The 22,330-nt window shown below is 37.9% G+C and overlaps 1 protein-coding gene across 1 annotated transcript in view; it reads right to left on the reverse strand.

Annotated features, from left to right (window-relative positions):
• The window catches only part of RNF115 (ring finger protein 115), a 72,016-nt gene that overhangs the window by 23,561 nt on the left and 26,125 nt on the right, over positions 1 to 22,330 (reverse strand). The window contains exon 4 of the mRNA XM_044239079.1: positions 7,646 to 7,857. Coding sequence (XP_044095014.1) covers positions 7,646 to 7,857 — 212 coding nt within the window. The remainder of the gene's footprint in view (positions 1 to 7,645; positions 7,858 to 22,330) is intronic.

The following is a 22,330-nucleotide window of genomic DNA, read 5'->3' on the forward strand; positions in this document are numbered from 1 at the left end:
ACACTCACCCCCTGCAAAAAAGGTGTGGGAGGGAAGGGAGGGAGATGCCCATGGTTAACCTATCTTACAAGATCAAAATCTTCAGAAGACTGATAAAACATTATTTATGTAAAATAAATATTAACCCTATGCTACAATTAATTTGAAGTAATGTGTTATTTTTTTCTATTAGCTAAAGTAGCTAATAAAATATCTCATTAGCAGACATTGGCTGACTGACTCCAAATCCATTCTGAACACCCTTCTTCCTTGCCACCTCCAACTACAAAGGATTCAAAAGCTAAATCCATGCTCGCCCAGCTTTCTTTATAGCTGGGGATGGGGAAAATGTGACATAGTGCCCAGTGAGTGGAATTTTCTTGGCAAGGAATATAGAGTTGGGAGTGGGGCAATGGAAAAGATTTTCCTTTTCTTAAAAAAAAAGGGGGGGGAGGGACAAATAAGCTGATGCTATCCTTTTTCCCTTTCTTCTTTCCTGAAGCTCTAAGGCAATAAGCATGAGAGAAAGACCAAGAGAACCACAAAGATTCAACCCTAACATGGTTAAGATATAGAAATATCCTACTGCCACCCAGCTATAGACATCTCCCTAGATGTAAGGAAAAAAACCTCTTGTTAAGTCATCATTAAGTCAGGTTATATGTTACTCAGGTAATATGATTATCAAAAAGAACACATGAGAAAAGGAAGCTTATATCCTTCTCCCACCCTGCTATTAGTTAAAGGGACAATGTAGTAACGGAGCAGACCACAATTTCCAATGGAATAAAGTGGCAAAGCAATCAAGGAGGACTGAATCAAGCTAATGTGTTCACACTGATTATTTTATTAATCTGGCAAGGAATTTCTGAGCAAAAGATATTAAAATTTGACCCCCGCCTTCTTTAGCTGTTCATGGCCGAGCTCCAGGGCTCTGTAAGAGGAGTGTATATAGCCCAGTACCTGAAAAATTCTAGGCATTTGATTAAGTGCTAGTTACCTTCTCTTCTCAGATTGTGGACAAAATACAAGGCTGCCAAAGGACATACATACTGTGTTTTTTAAGCATTCATACAGTACAAAGAACAAATTAAAATAATTCTCCTCATTCCTATGTAGCAACGAAAAAATTCTTCTTGGAAGAATTTTATTTCCTTTATAGGAACCCCCAGCAGAAATTGTGTTCATCTCGTAGGCCAGAAATTACCAGCTAATAATCAGAGAAACACAAGCTGATCACTTTACTCTGACACCTCAACTCTCTTATTAATTTAAGGGCTGTGAATGAGGGTTACTGCCTAAAATGCTTAGATAAATTACTCTGGTCAAATTGGGATTATGAGCATCAAAATGAATAATGATTAAAATAAAATCTATGAGTCCACACTAAAATAAGTAAGTGGATTGATAAGATAGGGCAAGGAGAAGAAAAAAGCTCATTTACAGAAGATTGATATTTGTAGAAGGAATCACAGAAATAGAAAAATCATTTTACAGCCATTATGGTAATAATTCAGGCAAGAATCATCAATAGATGTTAGTATCATTAGGTAAAAAAACTATTTAGGGAACCAGATATTCATTTAATATCCAAGTATCACCACAGATTATTTATTAATTACAGAGAAGAAAGTGTACCCTTATAAGAAAAATTTGGCAGACAAAGCCTTAACCAAATGGTCAGACTTAACATTACCCACAAGCTGACATGTGTCCCCTCTGTTGTGATACATGGAGAAGGATACATCACTTATCTAATACTCTTGCCCAGATATTTAATCTGAATGAAGAAACAATCAGACAAATTCAAAATTAGTGGACAGCTTTAAAAAACAAAAACAAAAACAAAAACAAAATTAGACTTGACTTAAAACTAAGGAAGGTCATGTGTGGGTTTTCCCTGATAGCATGAACTAAACGCCCAGCCACCAGCTAGCCCTACCACCAGACATGTACACAAATAAGCCTAAAGATGATTTCAGCCCTCAGGCTTTATGTGTTGTAGCTGTGGTCCCAGACATCACACAGCACAGAGAAACTATCTCCTACCCTATCTGAATTCCTGACTCGAAGAATTGTGAGCAATAATACATGATTTTACTTCTTTTTTTTAAAGATTTTATTTCTTAATTTGTCAGAGAGAGGGAGCGCACAATTTGGGGGGAGAGGTAGGAGAGGGAGAAGTAGGTTCCCTGATGAGCAGGGAGCCCAATGAGGTACTCGATCCCAGGATGCTTAACCAACCGAGCCACCCAGGCACCCCGATTATTACTCTTTCAAGTAACCAAGTTTTAGGATAACTTGTTATGTGACAACAGATAACTAATATATACTCTAATAAGCCAGAATTTCAATTTTCCTCAGCAGTACCTACCTCACAGTGTTTTGGGGAACATTAAATGGGCTAATGGATATAAAGCCTGACATAGTACAATAGTACTATGTAGTACTATTACTATGTAATACTATGTAGTACATAGTATTGATAACTTCAACTGGTATAGTCAGAACTGTGGTAGGAGGGACATCTGGGTTGCTCAGTTGGTTGAGCATCTGGCCTTCGGCTAGGGTCATGATCCCAGGGTACTGGGATCGAGTCCCACACGGGGTTCCTTGTTCAGCAGAGCCTGCTTCTCCCTCTGCCTGCTGCTCCCTCCGCTTGTGCTCTCTCTCAATTAAATAAAATCTTTAAAAATAATAACAAAAATGAAAAATAAAATAAAAATAAAAAGAACTGGGGCAGGGGAGTGCATGAGGTGCTTTGGGAGAGCACAAAGAAGGGCCTCTGATCTAATCCTGAGGTAATAAGAGGCTTCCTAAATTCACCAAAGGATTAATTGGGTTAAGAAAGTAGTAGAGATATTTCTGCCAAAGGAAACAGATTAAGTAAAGGTAAACAAGCTAGAAATACCATGGTGTATGTAGAGAATGATAAGTTTTGTATTGGTGAAAGAAAAGAAAAGCAGAAGTGACAGGAAACAAGGCTGCAGAGTTCAGAAACATAGAGGACCTTGTATATGAAGTTATGGACCCTATGACAATGGATTTTATACAGAGAAGTGACAGAGACTTGAAAATTTAGGTAGATAATCCCGCAAGGGTAATAAGGGATCAAATTTAAGAATGGTGGGGCACCCAGGTGGCTCAGTTGTTAAGCATCTACCTTCAGCTCAGGTCACAGATCCCAGGGTCCTGGGATCAAGCCCCATATTGGGCTCCCTTCTTGGCAGGAAGCCTGCTTCTTCCTCTCCCACTCCCCCTGTGTGTGTTCCCTCTCTTGCTGTGTCTCCCTCTGTCAAATAAAATCTTTTTTAAAAAAATTAAGAATGGTAATGGTTTGAAGGAGATATGGACGTGAACTAAAAGGGAAATGGTTGGACAAAATAGGAGCTAAGAAACAGGAAAGAAAAATCAGGAAGAATTAGTAACTAACTGGATGCATATATAGCAGAAAGTTGAGCAGGACAAAGAAAAGAGTCTATGTTAAGTCCTCAGTTTCTAAACTGTGTAGAGAGTGGTAGCCCCAATCAAATTCAAATAAAGAAAAAGGATTCAGTTTGGAAGAAATGAGTTTAGCTTCCATCTTGGTGAGTCTGGAGTATCTGTGGAACATCCAAACAGAAGTGTCTAACAAGGGGATATATATTCAAGTCTCAAATTAAGGGGAAAGGTCAAAACAGAAATATAGATCTGGGAGTCTTTAGTATATAGGTAATTACTAGAATTGTGAGATAATCTAAGAATGGCCAGAGAGAACTTATGGAGTAGTGGTTCTCAACCAAGGACAATATTGCTCCCTAGGGGACATTTGGCAATGTCTGAAGACAGTTCTGATCGTCATAACTGGGAGGATAAGGGGGGTTACTACAGGTAGTAGTAGACAGAAGCCAGGGATGCTGCTAAACAATGTAACATTACAGGAGAGCCCCCCACATGATAAAGAATTACCCAGCCCAACAAAGTCACTAAGCTCCAAAGTTAAGAACCCTGTTGTAGACTAAGGAAAAGCAGAATGAAGAAAACACCTTGGGAAACCAGTATTTAGGAAGTATCCACTAGAAGGAAAAGTGAGAGAAGAGGTAAATCGAGAAAATTCACTGTCATGGAAGTCAGAAAAGTAGAGAAATTCACAAGGGGGGAAAAATATCGAATTCAGTACATTAGACCCATACAATAAAGATTGTGAAGTACCCACTGGGTCTTCAACCCTGCAACACAGGGATTTTAATGAAGGAGGACCAGATTACAGTGGTACAGGAATAATGAGAGATAAGGAAGTACACAAAGTAAAAGCAGACTCCTCTCAGGAAATTTTATTGGAAAAGGAAGGAAATAAGATTGGGCAGTAACTAAAGCAATGGTTCTCAACTCTTTACAATCAGAATAACTGCAGAAGCTTTTTAAAAGTATCAATGTTTAGGGCGCCTGGGTGGCTCAGTGGGTTAAGCCGCTGCCTTCGGCTCAGGTCATGATCTCAGGGTCCTGGGATCGAGTCCCATATAGGGCTCTCTGCTCAGCAGGGAGCCTGCTTCCTCCTCTCTCTCTCTGCCTGCCTCTCTGCCTACTTGTGATCTCTCTCTCTTTCTCTCTGTCAAATAAATAAATAAATAAAACTTTAAAAAAAAAAAAAATTATCAATGTTTACATCTCACCCAGAATATCTGAACTGGAATCCTTGGTGACAGGGACCAGGTATCAGGGTTTTTAAAAAACAACCTGAGACACTAATGTACAGCCAGAGTTGAAAATCAAGCTGCTAAAGTGTGGGAGGTGGGGGAGCAGCAAAGAGGTAAAAGGAACCAAGGAGATGAAAATGAATGAAACTAAATCTCAGAAGAAACAGGAAAAGAATGAGTCAGAAACATGAACTGATGGAGTTATTTTGAAAACAAAGGAAGGATACCTCATCTCAGGAGACTGAAAGGAGAAATAAATATTAATGTAGAAAAATCTGACCAAGGTTTTTGGTAGTTCATATCTGAGGCTCCAATTTTCTAAAATGAAGAATACAAGTCAGCTGCTGAGAATCAGCTACCAGACAGGAAATCTGGAGTCAAATTTGGCAGAAGTTCAAAATATTTCCTGAGGGGAATGCAAATTAAAAGACTAATCAAAAGCATTGACAGTCTAATGGAGATTAAACACACTTTGCCAGCTGTAGAGGCACCAATGGGAATATTAATGATTTTCCTCCAGCAATATTCAGCCATCCCTTAGGGGAGGAGCAAAGAAAACGCAGACCACAGCACTGATCCAAAATTGGCAGTTTAGGGGTGCCTGGGTGGCTCAGTGGGTTAAGCCGCTGCCTTCGGCTCAGGTCATGATCTCAGGGTCCTGGGATCGAATCCCGCGTCGGGCACTCTGCTCAGCAGGGAGCCTGCTTCCCTCTCTCTCTCTCTGTCTGCCTCTCCATCTACTTGTGATTTCTCTCTGTCAAATAAATAAATAAAATCTTTAAAAAAAAAAAAAAAACAAAATTGGCAGTTTAGTGGGTGGAAGAAAATAAGTGCACAAGAGTTTTAAACTATAGATGAACTGTAGCTGAGGAGTTCAACAATGGGGTCCATACCACATAGAGAAAGGAAAGTAATCTACATGCAGTTTAACTGGCACAGATTTGCGTCTCAGCACCATATATCATTACAATGGTCTGAGATTTTTTGGCTTTTGTCCTAGACAATCCCATTAAATCAGATTCCTTATATCCTATCATTGTCCTAAGAGGAAATGTCTACAACTAACCCTGAAATTCACACAGTATAATGTGAACTAATGGACAAATAGATGGATAGATATGTGATAAAGCAAGTCTAGTAACCTATTAATTAATAGTAAAATGTGGAAGGTGTATGTATGTGAGGGAATGTAGGTTCTTTTTTCTTTTTTCTTTTTTTTAAAGATTTTATTTATTTATTTGACAGAGAGAGATCATAGTAGGCAGAGAGGCAGGCAGAGAGAGGGGAAGGGAAGCAGGGCCCTGCCGAGCAGAGAGCCCGATGCGGGACTCGATCCCAGGACCCTGAGATCATGACCTGAGCTGAAGGCAGAGGCTTAACCCACTGAGCCACCCAGGCGCCCGGGAATGTAGGTTCTTGAACAGCACTGTCCAACAGGACTTTCTGGGATAATGGAAATGTTCTATAATCTGTGCTGTAAAATATGGTAACTACTAGCAATCTCTGGCTACTGAACCCTGGAAATGTGGCTACTATGACTAAAGAATTCTGAGTTTTATTAACTTTTAATTAATTTAAATCCTTATAACCTTGTGTGGCTAGTGGCTGCCATGCAGCACTGGATTCATATACCCCAGGATTCAAGTAAATCCTGGGTCTACCACTGATCCAGGTTATTTTATTTCTCTGAGTCTTAGTTTATTTTAATTTAAAGTAAGAATAGTGGGATGCCTGGGTAGCTCAGTTGGTTAAGCCTCTGCCTTCAGCTCAGGTCATGGTCCTAGCATGCTGGGATGGAGTCCCGCATCAGGCTCCTTACTCAGCAGGGAGCCTGCTTCTCTCTCTGCCTCTCCCTGCCGCTCTGCCTGGCTTGTGCATACTCTCTCTCTCTTTCTCTGACAAATAAATAAATAAATAAATAAAATCTTTTTTAAAAAAATAAATAAATAAGAATAGCAATAGCAGGGTGCCTGGGTAGCTCAGCTGGTTAAGCCACCGCCTTCATATAATGTTACAGGAGTTTGGGATCGAGTCCTGCACTGGACTCCCAGCTCTGCGGGGAGTCTGCTTCTCCCTCTGACCTTCTCCCCTTTCATGCTCTCTCACTGTCTCTCAAATAAATAAATAAAATCTTAAAAAAAAAAAAAGGATAGCAATAGCACCTACTAATTCATATAGATTAAATAAGCAGATAAAGCATGAAGTACAATCCCATGCATATGGCAAACATTTTTAAAAATTAATGTTTATTACTCCTACAAAATGGGCTCTATGAGATCAAGGGCCAGCATCTGTTTTGCTCACCACTGTATCTCAATGTCTAACAGAAGTGTTCAGCATAAAAGACAGTCAATAAACATTTGTTGCATGAATGTTTTTATCATCACAAGACTATATCTATTTTTTTTTTTTTTAAGATTTATTTATTTATTTATTTGACAGACAGAAATCACAAGGAGGCAGAGAGGTAGGCAGAGAGAGGAGGAAGCAGGCTCCCCGCTGAGCAGAGAGCCCCATGCAGGGCTCGATCCCAGGACCCTGGGATCATGACCTGAGCCAAAGACAGAGGCTTTAACCCACTGAGCCACCCAGGAGCTCCTAGACTATATATATATTCCTATGAAATTTCATGTTAAGTCCATTGTTTCAATCTACTGAGGTCTTTTTGAATCCTAATGTCACCCAATATATTGGATATTCCCTTTCAGTATCTTCCGATAAACAAATGTATCACCTATATATTAATCTAAGACATTAATAAAATTAACCAGAGACCTATTATCATTAGTTTTAGCATCCTTTAGTTCATCATCATTTGTTAATTGGCAGCAGCTGAGAAGAGACATTCAATTTAACTTCACCTTCATTCTGTTTTTATACCTCCATCTTGTCCATAAAGGTAAGAAGTATGAGAACCTTATAAAGATTAGATTATGCCAGTACGTCCTTCATTGAAACTACCCTTACAGAAACTTCAATAAAAAACTCACCCTTCAATAGCTGGGGATCTATCAGGACGAGTACTTCCTCGTGATCTGTATCTTCGAGTCATTGGCAGCCGTGGAGGCCGGCTTGGTCCCCAGAAGTCAGTGTGAGTTTGGTGACCCCTCTCATTGGCTCTATTATCTTGGTCCAGTGGATTGCTACTTAGAAATGGTCTAAAATCTGGGAAAAACATCGTGTGGTCCAAATGCTCCCAGAGCTAGTAAAAAACCAGAAATAAACAACACGTTACTGGTTTTAAGATCAGAGGAAATGGTAAGAATAAATACTGAAAAAAAGGAAAAAAAAATTTTTGGAATAGTTTTTAACACTTTGAAATTCAGTAGCTCCAAACTAAAGACGTGTATGTTTCTCTAGTTTCATGGAGGAGAAAAAAAAATGTCTTTCAAGGGCATGCATGCATGGTGTATGTGTGTGCAGGAGAGACACTGAGAAAGTTAATTTTCCTCATACAGAAACAAGCCAACAGCTGGACCCTTTCCTTAACACTGATCTCATGTCCACATGCCTCTGGCCAGTTTCCCCTTCTGAAGTAAAAATGCGAGCCAGACATGATCATGGACTTCTGTCCTAAGCATGATCATGTAGATCATCATATTCTTGTGCTTTGTCACAAATAACATCCACATTTCTACTATCTAATTATCTAAGGTTTAAATAAAATGGATGTATTTACATACTTTTTAAAGAGCATCATTACCACAAAGTAGAGACAGAGGTCTAAAAAATACTTCTAATATCTAGAAGCTGCATCAGAAAGGGGCATTGTCAAAGCCTGCCAAAGCAGTGCAGGAATGTTTGATAAGACCATTCTGTTGTACACATTTTATCATTACAAAGGTGTTGTTGGGTGTGTGGGGGTGTTGGGGGTGTTGGGTTGGGGAGGTGTTTGGAATTATTCAACAAAGAGTGCATGGAAAAAACAAACCACCAAATTTAAATTGTATTTACCTGTACACCAGGTATTTTCAGAGAGACTACTATTTATTTTACTATATCCAACCAAGTACATAACCCTGGTTACATCCTGGTCTTTTCATTTTGTTTCAAAATTTTAAGTCAAACAGAAAACACATTATTTAGTGTATATATAATAACAGGGACACAAAACTGCTCAGCACAAAATCTTAGGTCTTCAAATCCTCACAGCCCATCTGCTCAAGACTAGTTATTTCTTCCAGAGACCCATGCTAACAACAGTCTCCTCTAGAAACATTCAGAGAAAGGGATACCAGCCCAGCTGCATGTTAAAGTTGATATTCCAGACCAAACTCCAGTCTCAACCTAACATCTAATAACTTGTCAAATTAATTTCTGAAATTAAGGAGTTTGTTTAGGTTTGTCAATAATGTTATTTTTTTGTCATTTTTTTCCAGTTTACATTTTGCTTCTTGATTTTCAAAGATGTTTCCTCCTCCTTTAATTAAGAAAATACATAATAAGGGGCACCTGGGTGGCTCAGTTGGTTAAGCAGCTGCCTTCGGCTCAGGTCATGATCCCAGAACGCTGGGATCGAGTCCCACATCGGTCTCCTTGCTTGGCAGGGAGCCTGCTTCTCCCTCTGCCTCTACCTGCCACTCTGTCTGCCTCTCTGTCTGCCTGTGCTTGCTCTTGCTCCTCTCTCTCTGACAAATAAATAAATAAAATCTTTAAAAAAAAAAAAAGAAAAAATACATAATAAATATATTACAAAAATGTAAATGCAGAATATAAAATAAAAAGTGCAATACAGTTCTACTCTCCTACTCAGATGTTAATTTAGTGTGTAGAATTCCAATCTTTAAATAGCTCTGTGTTAACATGTCTAAAAAAAAAAAAAAAACCTCTGCCTCAATGGATTTCTTTTCTTCTTTTTTTTTTTTTAAATTTATTTGACAGACAGAGATCACAAGTAGGCAGAGAAGCAGGCAGAGAGAGAGAGAGGAGGAAGCAGGCTCCCCGCCGAGCAGAGAGCCCGATGTGGGGCTCGATCCCAGGACCCTGGGATCATGACCTGAGCTGAAGGCAGAGGCTTTAACCCACTGAGCCACCCAGGCGCCCCGGATTTCATTTTTTTTTAAAAGATTTTATTTATTTACTTGACAGACAGATTATAAGTAGGCAGAGAGGCAGGCAGAGAGAGAGGAGGAAGCAGGCTCCCTGCTGAGCAGAGAGCCTGATGTGGACCCTGGGATCATGACCTGAGCCGAAGGCAGAGGCTTTAACCCACTGAGCCACCCAGGCGCCCCGATGGATTTGATTTTTAAGCTGGAAGAGATACTATCCCACAAATGGAAGGCAAAGGAAATTGTAGATGTTAGGGATAAAAGCCACAGAGGAAAAAGAGGCACTGACTCAGAACACAAAGTCCTATCATTCTTTTCAATAGCAGCATAATATGGATGTTTTTATATTATATTTCATGTAGTTTTAACATTTTTATTATGATATCTGGTATTTGATACATGTAAAACATAATGAGGCATTAAGAAAATAAAATATACACCCACATAACCATCTCTTAGCTAACATCACTAAAGCCACTGAAACCCTCTGTGTGTCCCTCCCTGTCCCAACCTCCAGTAACCACAACCCATAATTTTTAATCATCCCCTTGATTTCCTTTATTGTTTTACTAGAAATGTATGTATCTCTAATAAAATGTGACTTAACGAATTATGAAAGTGCCTTATGAAAGCACTTGCATTTTTGGCCGCACATGTCAGTGCATTCATTTTCACACACATTTTACACCACACTTTCTCCTCTCAATAAACATCTAGATTGTTTCTAGGTTTTTGCTATTACAAACAGCCAGTGTGAACATTCATATATGCAGAGATAGAAAAGTCTCTCCATTTCGCAGTTTGTACAACTTTATATGGTCTATATATCTTCAATTTTACTAGGCAATGCCAAACTGTTTTTGCAAAGTTATCATCAATTCACACATTCACCAAGAGTTTCCATTGTACCAAATCCTGGCAAGCACTAGATAGCACAGGGTTTTTGTTTCTGTTTTTAGTTTTTACCAATCTGCTAGATAGAAAATGGTATCTCATTGTAAGGTTTTTGTTCCTGGCGTGTAAGAATAGGAGAGTTTATTTAAAATGCATCTTCTTTGGCTCTACTACAGAAAGTAAATGCAATAGGTCTGCAGAGAGCCTGAAAGACTCCCTTCAGCATTTCTTATACAGAAGGTCTATCAGCAAAGAAATCCCTCAAATGTTGTTTATCTGGGAATGTCTTAATTTTTCCTTCATTCTTGAAAGATACTTTTGCCAGAGGGTTTTTTTCCCCCTAATAAAGAATTTTATTTATTTGAGAGAAAGACTGCACAGTGCACAGGCAGGGTCAGAGGGAAGGGCAGAGGAGGAGTAAGAAGCAGACACCCACTTCCCACTGAGCAGAGAGCCCACTCAGGGGCTGGACCCTGGAGATCACAACCTTAGCCGAAAGAAGGCAGACAGTTAACTAACTGAGCCCCTCAGGCGCCCCACTTTTGCCAGATTTTGCATTCTTGGCTGGCAGTTTTTTCCTTCAGCACTTTAAAATATCATCACTGCCTTCTAGACTTTAATATTAGCCCAACCTTAAATTCTTTTTTTTTTTTTTTTTAATTTGACAGACAGAGTCACAAGTAGGCAGAGAAGCAGGCAAAGAGAGGAGGAAGCAGGCTCCCCGCTGAGGAGAGAGTCCCATTCGGGGCTCAATCCCAGGACCCTGGGATCATGACCTGAGCTGAAAGCAGAGGCTTTAACCCACTGAGCCACCCAGGTGCCCCTTAAATTCTTTTTTAAAGATTTTATTTATTTATGTGACAGAGAGAGAGAGAGAGAGCACAAGAAAGGGGAGTGGCAGGCAGAGGGAGAGGGAGAGGGAGAAGGCAGCTCCCTGCTGAGCAGAAAGCCCAATGCAGGTCTCAATCTCAGGACCCTGGGATCATGACCTGAGCCAAGCCACCCACGTGCCCCTCAACCTTGAATTCTTAGGATGAACACAAACTGGCTTTTATAATATATTGCTGCATTCTATTTCTGGGGTTTGGGTAAATTTCTGCATCTTATGTTCATGAGTGAATTAGCCCCTAATGTTCCTTTTGTATACTCTCCTTGTTTGGTTTTGCTATGAAGTTATCCTAGCCCCATAAAATATATTAGGAATCATTCTTTTTCGTATGGACATCCTGTAGCACAGATAAAGAATTACTGGGTATAAGCATTTTAAATTTTGTTGGATTACACCAAGCCATCTACCAAAGGGCTATACCAATTGATACTCCTTAGAGTATAACAGCTTTCATTCTCCCATACTCTTGCCAACACTGTTTTTTAATAACTTCCAAAAACTTCTGATGTCCAACCAGATGAACAAAAAATAATATGCACACTAAAAGTGAAATAAAGCACCTTTTCACTTTAACTGCCATTTGTACTTCATCATCAGACTTATCTCCCCTTCTAGTGACAGTCCCCCCTCCCCCAGTAAAGATCACTGGTTTCTAGTCTGAAAAGTGGTCTAAAACACAACATTTTTCTTGACCCCAAATTCCAAAGTAAACGCAACTTTTAAATATCCAAAACTGTACTTGCCTTTAATAAGTGAAAAAGTATTACCCCTTCCATGTTTTCCATCATCCAACTCACTTACATAAATACAGGAAATGTACAATACCCTTACTATAGGAATAAAGTTCCACAAAGTCTGCTCACAGAAAAGAACTCTCAAAGCAATCATTATAATTAACATAAAAACTAAATATTGGAGAATTTTGACTAGAAGAAAAATCAAGTACCAAGAGCATAATAATCTGCATTGATAATTATACAAATTGTTATCACATCTAATACATACAAAAATTCTAAAGGACCCAAAGATTAGGAACAGCTGCAACACAAGCATGAGGTATTTGGTATATGTTTGGAAACTGACAATTAGTGCAAACAATGTATTTGTCCCAAACAGTGCACACTGGCCACGGAACACAGGATACAAAGTGTGCTAAACAAATTTACACCAAATCAACACTAAGGAAAAGAACAGTTTCAGGCTATATGCCTCTGAGCAAACTTAGACAAGCATAAGAGGTTAAAAAAAAAAAAAGCCTATCTATAAAACTGGGTATTCAGCACATGGCTTATGTATAAGTAAAACCAGAGAACATTATTACAAAGTTTTGGTGAAACATCCAAAAGATTCATAGAGACCGTTTATTTGACAATTTTTGCTTGAAAAACTGAAATGTTACTCTGAATGGAGGTAAAAAGACAAATGCTTCTGAAAACACCCATGCTGAAATATTTAGATTTCAATATAAAAAACAGGATGGACAGTACTTTTCCAGAATTTGCTATTAGCTAACCATAATCACATTAGCATCCCTTAAAATACTATGGTCTGTTCCTCAAAAGTTAAACAGTTACCAGAAGACCCAGCAATTTCACACCTAGTTATATATCTAAGAAAACATATGTTCACACAAAAATTTACACACAAGTATTCCTTATTCATAACAGCTAAATAGTATAAACAACCAAATGCCCACCAACTGATGAGTGAATCAAGTGTAGTACTATATCCATACAAATGAAATATTACATAGCCATAAAAAAAGAATAAAGTACTGATACATGCTACAACATGGATGAACACTCAAAACAATATGGTAAGTGAAAGAAATCAGTCACAAAGGTCACGTAATGTATGATTTAAATAAAATGTCCCAAATAGGCAAATCCACCGAGAAACTAGATTGGTGGTTACCTAGAGCTGAGGGAATTAGGGCGAAAAAAGGAGTGATTACTAATGGATACAGGGTTACTTTTTGGGGTGATAAAGAAGTATTAGAATTAGTGGGGATGGGGGTGCCTGGGTGGCTCAGTGGGTTAAGCCGCTGCCTTTGGCTCAGGTCATGATCTCAGCATCCTGGGATCAAGTCCCACATCCGGCTCTCTGCTCAGCAGGGAGCCTGCTTCCCTTCCTCTCTCTCTCTGCCTGCCTCTGTGCCTACTTGTGATCTCTCTCTCTCTCTCTCTCTCTCTGTCAAATAAATAAATAAATAAATCTTAAAAAAAAAAAAAAAGAATTAGTGGGGATGGCTGTACACTGAATATACTAAAACCACTGAGTTGTACACTTTAGAGGTAAAATTACAGGGTATATGAATTATATCTTTAAAAACACTACAGTTGGAGTGGAGTGGAGTGGAGCCTGAGTGGCTCAGTCGGGTTAAGCTGCTGCCTTCAGCTAGGTCGTGATCCCAGGATCCTGGGATCGAGTCCTGCATCGGGCTCCTTGTTCAGTGGGGAGCCTGCTTCTCTCTCTGCCTCTGCCTGCCACTCTGCCTGCTTGTGCTCTCTCTCTCTGACAAATAAAATCTTAAAAGTAAAATAAAATAAATAAAAACACTACAGTCTCCAGTAGCTCAGCTGGTTAAGGGTCTGCCTTTAGCCCACACCATGATCTCAGGGTTCTGGGATAGAGCCTGCATCAGGCTCTCTGGGCTCTCTGCTCAGCAGGGAAGTCTGCTTCTCCCTCTGAGGTCCCTCTTTCTCGCTCTTAAATAAATAAAATCTCAAAAACAAAACAAAACCTAGTCTCATACAGATAAATCAATCGAGAGTACAATTTTGAAAAAGGTCACAAGCAACTTTATAAAAACATTTAATCAAGATAAAGAACACACTCATCAGCTCCAAATGTTTTCTTGTTTTCTAATACCCCTAGGTATTCCCTTCCTCCTGCCCCTAAAAAAACACTGATCTTCCTGCGGTTTGCCTTTTCCAGAATTTCATGTAATAGCGATCATATTGTATGTACTCTGGCTTCTTTTAATCGATTATGTTGACATGTGTCCATATCAGTGGTTTACGCTGAGTGGGATTCCATAATGTGACTATACCACCACAGTTTGTCTACCCACCTACCTGCTGATGGGTTGATGTGGGCTGTTTCTAATTTTTAGCTACTAGAAATAAAGTTGCTATGAACATCTGTATACATATTTATATATGCAGATCTTTTTTTTAATATACAGCTAGTGTGTTTTCTAAAGTGGCTGTACCATTTTTACGTTCAATTTCAGTTGTTCCATAGCCTCACCAGCAGTTAGTATGGCCAGTCTTTCAAATTTTAGCTATTCAGATAGTTGCATAGTGGTATTTCATTGTGGTTTTAACTTGCATTTCCCTAATGATTAATGAGGTTGAGCATTTCCTTTTTTGGTGTTCAGCCTTTTTTTTTTGCATGTTTATTTGCCATCTGTAAATCTTTTTTGGAGAAGCAAATTGTTCAAATCTTTTGTCATTTTCAAAAAATGGGTTTTCTTATTATTCCATTTTGAGTTCTCTGTATAGTCTGCATACAAGTCCTTCATGAGATAAATGATCTGAAAACATATTCTACCAGACTGTGGCTTGTCCTTTCATTCTTATGAAGACAAGAAGTTTTTAATTTTGATGAAGTCCAATTTCTCAATTTTTCCTTTTATGGATCACGCTTTTGGTGTCATATCTAAGAAATCTTTGCCTACCCCAAGGTTATAAAGATTTCCTCCTGTGTTTTCTTCCTCAAAGTATAAAAAAGCTTTACATTTAGGTCTATCTTGGGCTATCCATCTTGGGCTAATTTCTATATATAGTTTAAAGTTTGTATCTAAGCTCATATTACTGTACTGCAAATGTTTCAGCACATTTAAAAGGCCATCCTTTTTCTCCTGGATTGCCTTTGTACCTTTGTCAAAATCACTTGTCCATAGTGTGTGTCTGCTTCTGGATTCTGGATATTCTGCTCTTTTGATCTTTGTGGCAATAACACAGTCTTGATTACTGTAGCTTTATAATAAGCTCTAAAATCAGGTGTTAGTCCTCCAACTTTTTTCTTCTTTTTCAAAGAAGTTTTAGCTATTCTACCCACCTTGCATCTCCATGTGAATTTTGCAATCTGCTTGTCAGTTTCTATAAAAAAAAGTTGACTGGGATCTTTACTGGAATTACACCAAATTATAAATGACATCCCAACAATATTAAGTTCATCCTGAGTGGGACATTATTTCTCCATTTATTTAGGTGTTCTTCAATTTCTTTAAGTACATTTTGTAATTCTCCATTTTCGGATCTTATATATCTTTTCTGAAAAAGTATTTCACATTTGTATACTATTGTAAATTATTTTTTTAACTTCAATTTCCAACTATTGCTAATAAGTAAAAATATAATTGATTTTTGCATTTTTTTCATATCCTGTAACCTTGCTAATAAATTCACTAACTAGTTCTAACAGCTCTCTTACAGATTCCATCAAAATAAATGATCATGCCAACTGTGAATAGATAGTTTTACGTCTTCCTTTCTAATCTGGATACTACTTACATCTGTCTGTCTCTACCTATCTTACCTTTTTATACTGGCTAGAGCCTCCAAAACAATGTTGAACACAAGTGATGAGAAAGGACATCCTGGTCTTATTCCTGATCTTAGCTAGAAAACACTGTGTTTCACCATTAATAATTGTATTAATTACAGGATTTTAGTAGATGTTCATTGTCAGATAAAGGCTGTTGCCATCTACTTTAGTTTGCTCAGAGTTTTTATCAAAAATTGATGTTAGGGTCACCTGGATAGCTCAGTCAATTAACCATCCGGCTCTTGATCTTTGCTCAGGTCATGATCTCAGGGTTGTGAGATCAAGCCCCAGGTTGGGCTCTGTGCTGGGCATGGAGCCCGGTTAAGATTCCCTCTTTCTCCCTCTGACCCCTCCCCCCAAGTAAAGTATGTGCTCTTGCTCTCTCTTTAAAAAAATTTTTTTTTTAGATTTCATCAAATACTTAATCTGCATCCACTGAGATGACTATATGGTTTTTACTCTGTAGTGTACTATGGTGAGTTACATTGTTTGATTTTTCAAATGTTGAACTAACATTCATATTATGAACTAACATTACAAATGAAATAAATCTCATTTGAACATGATGTCTAACCCTTCTCATACACTGTTGGGTTCTATTTGCTAAAATTTTGTTGAGGATTTTCACATCTATGTTCACGAGGGGATACTGGTCCATAGTTTTCTGTTCTTGTAAAATACTGCCAGGTTTTAAGGACCTAAGTTATTTTTATTTTTTAGAATTTGGGGTGTTTTTTAAGTTAGTTAGTTAATTGTTTATGTATGTATGTATGTATGTATGTAGGTAGGTAGGTAGGTATGTAATCTCTACACCCAACATGAGTCTCAAACTCACAACCCCGAGATGAAGAGTCACATGCTCTTACAACCGAGCCAGCCAGGTACCCCCTAGAATTTTATTTTCAAGAAATGTTTGAACAACTTCTTAATAAGTTCACCTATATAACAAAATCAATTTTCTGTCTAATCAGTAGATTTCCAAAAAATTATATAATTTTTATTCTTTTTAGTTTAACTTTTCACAAAATATTCCATTTGGGAAGATAATTATATGGTTATTATATGGTTATAATGGTTGTAGAGGCATTCTACCTTTAATCTGCCATTGGTAGCAGAGTTAAATGGCATTAGATTACCAGCTCCAACCACCTTTTATCTTATTTTGAACTGTGTGTGAACCCAAAAGGAGCCTAACTTTTGATCCTTGCTTTTTAGATACTGGAGACCTAAACTATATCTTCATCCTGAGAAAGGCAGTAGCTTTTATTAGCCAACAGGCAAATAAGTGCAGGGGTCCCATTTACCATGGAAACAAAGCTTCTACTTAGAGGTAGAATAAAATTACTGAAACCTAAAAGCTAAGAGGACAATTTAATAGACCCATACTTTAAGACATCTATCTCCAGGAAAATAGATTTGTTCAATAAATTAAGGAAAAATTAGAATAATTTTTTAAAACAATAATAATAAACATTAGAATGATTTTAAGAAGCAGAGAAGATAACTGAAAGAAAAGTAAAAAACATGCTCATCCTCAATTCAACTCAGGGGTACCTGGAATATAAGACTTAAAAGTAAATGGAGGGATGGCTGGGTGGTTCAGTCAGTTAAGCATCTGCCTTTGGCTCAGGTCATAATCCCAGGGTACTGGGATCGAGTCCCACATCAGGCTCCTTGCAGTAGGGAGCCTGCTTCTCCCTCTGCCTGCCCCTCCCTGACTTGTGTTCTTTTTCTCTGACAAATAAATAAAGTCTTTAAAAAAAATAAATAAATAAAACCTTCTTATTAAAAAAAAATAAAAGTAAATGGAAATTCAGAGGTTTATAATATACTGCCTAGGAAAGAAAGGGCCCTCAAAAAGAAACCTCAACACTGTAGCTGCAACCATGTCGAATTCCTAAATTTGACCAAAATACAGAGCTCAAATGCCATTCACACACAAAAAATATGACGCACATCCCTATTTCCCCAGTAATATAAACACTGTGCCATAAACAATCTCCTGAAAGGCACCTTTTCCCAAATAAGTTTAAATTTACAGGCCATGGACTCTGGGCAACTGGCAAGACTGACACCAAGAATATTTTGTTTTACCGTTTTTCCTTCTGTTACCATTAAGATTGTGGTCTTTGCTAATTTGTGGTCATTGGTATGAATTGAGTATGCACTCAATTATGCAAAGAGTTATTTTTTTAAACAACTGCAAAAAGCTCAGGAGTTTTACTTGACATTTCCAAACTGACTGGATGTGAAGCAGGTAACACGAAATGAGCTCTTCACACTAAAAAATGAGACACATCAAAGATTTGGTTGAATTAATCCAAACTTTAAGATTCAATCCAGGTTGCAACAGCTCGAAGAACCCAAACTCTACTGGCATCTGGCTGAGACTGAGAATAACAAACAGGTAAAGAATGGTTAACCCAGGGAAGGATAGTTTAAAATCTTTAACTTCTTTTTACTAGATTGATTGACTCATGTAAAATTGCCATTTTGGTGGGGGTGCCTGGGTGGCTCAGTTGGTTCAGTGTCCGACTCTTGATTTAGGCTCAGGTCATGATCTCAGGGTTGTTGAGATCATGTCCCACGTCAGACCATGTGCTCAGTGGCAAGTCTGCTGGAGATTTTCTCTCTCTCCTTCTGCTCCTCTCTGTGCTCCCTCATGCGAGCACATGCTCTCTCTAAAATTAATAAATCTTTTTAAAAAACATAATAAAATAAAATTGCCATTTCTGGAGGTCAAAAATAGTAGAATATCAACAACTTTATTTAGTTCAACATAATTTACTTAATGTTTTTTATTATTTCAGAGCCTTCTCCACAGGTCCCAGAAGCACACACAAAAGAGCAGAGTCTTTCTTCATGAAGGTAAAGGCAAAATTGCTATCACATATTATTGATCTCCCCAAGATGCCACAGTCACTACTCCCATACTCCTGCTAACTTCAGGGTTAAGTCACTGAACCCAGAGTGAAGAGGGAAGAATCAGATCTCTCATTTCCATCGCTGACCTCTTCAATCATTCCTCATTATTCTTCTCTACCAGAGGAGTAATGTATCTGACTGGTGAGTGCAAGAGCCTAACATCTGCTGATTCACCATTCATTCATTTCTCCAACGGATGGGGTTCACCTATTAGGAAGCTACACAAATGCAAAAAAAAAAAAAAAAATGGTTCTGAGTATGAATGCCTCCTCTGCAACCTCTAATTCTTAGGTAAGTCATCCTATATAGACTTTGGATGTCCATTTGGCCACAGATCAACCAACCATGTTCTCCAATAGGGAAGAATAAAACTAAATTTTTGTTTCCATCTGTCTGGCTTCTGTATTTCTCAATGTGTTCTAGATTCAGAGGTGGAGGGAAGAGATACAATCCACAATGAACTATCACACATAACCAGACATGTTTAACATAGGATAACAGTTTAACACAGTACAGGCATGAACCAATATGAACTCATAAAATTTATATTCTTTTAACTACAAGGAGACAAAAAAAGTTTTTTTACATAACCCTAAGTAAATGTTAAAAAGCAGAAATTCAATATAGTATACTCTGTGAATGCCTCTGGAAACAGTTATGAATCATGTAGGTGAAAAATGTAAAATATGCAAAGAAATAAAGCTAAAATAATGAGAATACAGATTTTTCATTTTTAAAAATCTTAATGCTGTTATACTATCTTTCAGTACCAGTGACTCAAGACAAAAGCTGAAAGGAAATATGTGGAGAAAAGAAGCTCCTGGAATAGTGGGACTCCAGATGTTTTTAGTATCTTTTTATTGTCATTTTAATGCTACATCATGTACCAAAAGAAATTTTATTTAAATAAATACAAATCAGACTGCTCAGAGCACCCTACCTTCATATATATACCTGGGAGTTCTGCTTCCAGGAAGCCACCTATCTTATTTTCTGCTAATCAGAGGCAGCAGCCACAGCCACTCTTGCACTGAAGTGATCCATTTTGGTAAGCTGAGACTCTCAGATCAGATGTCTCAATGGCACCAGGTCATGGTCAGAAGCTTTCAAGTAATCAATGAAACCCTCAGGCAGCCATGGGCTCAATTCACCAGGTTACCACCAGGAACCTCAATACAGCAATGCCCTTCCACCCTACAAACTGCTAGCAACATTTTTAGATTCATTCTAAACTGATCCTCACACAATACTCAGACAAAACTCCCATTTAACTAACAACCCTCCTCCCACCCTCACTCCAACTTTACCTACTCTATCTCCCGACCCAAAAGCCACTTAATAAAAAAATTTTAAAAATCAATACTAACTTTGTTAAAATTTTGCTTGGACTAAGCCTCTTCTAACATACCTAGTATTTTAAGAATTCAGCTATTAGCAAATGCTAATTATAGAAAATAACATCTTTTTTGTATAAGGAACTCTGGCTGAGGAAAACTGAACAAAACTCAGCATAAGCTTTTGCTAAACTTATAAACTAAAATATGGAAAAGGAAAATAACTTTGGTTTCCATTTATAATTTTCTAAGTGTTTTATCCAGGGACATGAGTCTAAAACCTTATAGCTTATGAATATTATTTTGAGATAGTTTTTTTCACCTCATTGTGTATTTGAATTCTGTCTACCATGTAAGGTTCCAATGCTTGAAGCCTTCTTTTAACTTCCTCATGAAGGAGTTTTACCTCTTCAACAAAGTTTTGAGAATGGCTAAAATGTACTGAAATTCACTGCATGGCAGGCACATTGGCCTACACACCTAGAATGTCTTACTTCATTTAACCCTCACAAACCTATGAGGTAGATATTATTTTCCCCAATTTACAAAGAAACAGAAGCACAAAGAGATTCTAAGTAATTTTGCCCAGGTTACACAGCCAGTTAAGTGGTGAACCCAGAATTTGAACTCAGGCAATCTTGTTCCAGGCATACTACTGTGTCATTTGACCTCTCTCCTCCTAAACACTTCAGTCTTCCCAGAGGCTGCAGCCTACCAATCTCTCCCTTCTACTGTACTTGTTATATACCTCCCACAATAAGCTTATCACACTCTCCGTATACTCTTTGTTATTTTCCCATTTGCTTCATGTGTTTGCACTTGTTCCCCAACGAAATTTTAAGTTCCTTGCAGGCAAGGTAACCATGACATTTGCTTCTTGTCCCTACTGCTAGGAGAATGCTGTGTATAAAACATTTAGCTAAGAAGCTGACAGATTTGAATCCCTGGCAACTTCTATATCATAAAGACAGATTTTTTTCTATTTTTTAAATGCAAAATATAATTAGAAAAGGAAAAAACTGACATACTCAGGCATGGTAACAAGGGATCTCTACAGAGGGAAAACTGGGCATAATCGTGCCCTTGCTATAAACCCTAAGGGACATGAAGCCACAGGCTATGATTCAGCAAAATTACTTCTAACACCTGAAGGATAGCTCATGCCATCAGTGACAGATTTAGCATTACTAAAGTTAGGAAAATGACTACCTATATTTATTTTTCTTCTTAATGCATCTCCCCTGGTGAGTCATATCTATAAAACTGACAGACCAATGTTTTTCCATTTCCTAAGAGAACTAACATTTAAAGAAAATCAGATAAAGTTTCTTCAGCATATGTATAATTAGTAAGTGACAGTCTATGTTATTGGAAATAACACACACAGGGCAATACATAATAAAATTAAAAAGGCTTCCAGGCCTGGCAAGAATAAACTTTAAATAATGTTTTTCAATCTATCAAAATGAGAAAATAAAAATAGGAGTTCAAAGACACAAAATGTCTTGAAACGCACACTTTAACCAGCCCATGTACTAAGGCATTTCAGATTTAACCAAAAAACTTAAAACTGGATGTTAAGAACTACAAAGACCATAAGTAAAAGAAAGTACCTTTAGTAAAACAGGAATTTTACTCAAACATTTTGTCAAGATTCTTGACTATAATTCTAACAACATAAAAATCTGGGGGAATACAGGTCTTGAGATAATTTCAGAAGATGAAGGAGAGGAGCTTAGGGTTTTATGGGCTGCTTCCTGAACACCAATTGTCCAGTGTACTGCTAACTGTTTTACTTTACACACAAATAAATAAATACAAAAAACTTTGCCAGGCTTCTAGGCAACTGAAATATCTTTGGAAAAGGCTAATGTGATCCCAAACACACACACACAGAAACATCATGATTATGGGATTTAATTTTTTGTTCTTTTGGCATCTGTTAGCTTTCTAAAGCCAACCAAGTTGTCTGGCAATAGAAGCAAAACAAACCAGTGTTTCTCATAGGATGAGATAGATGGTCTGTCTTTT

Source organism: Neovison vison, chromosome 2 (assembly GCF_020171115.1).
Source record: "Neovison vison isolate M4711 chromosome 2, ASM_NN_V1, whole genome shotgun sequence".
NCBI lineage: Eukaryota > Metazoa > Chordata > Mammalia > Carnivora > Mustelidae > Neogale > Neogale vison.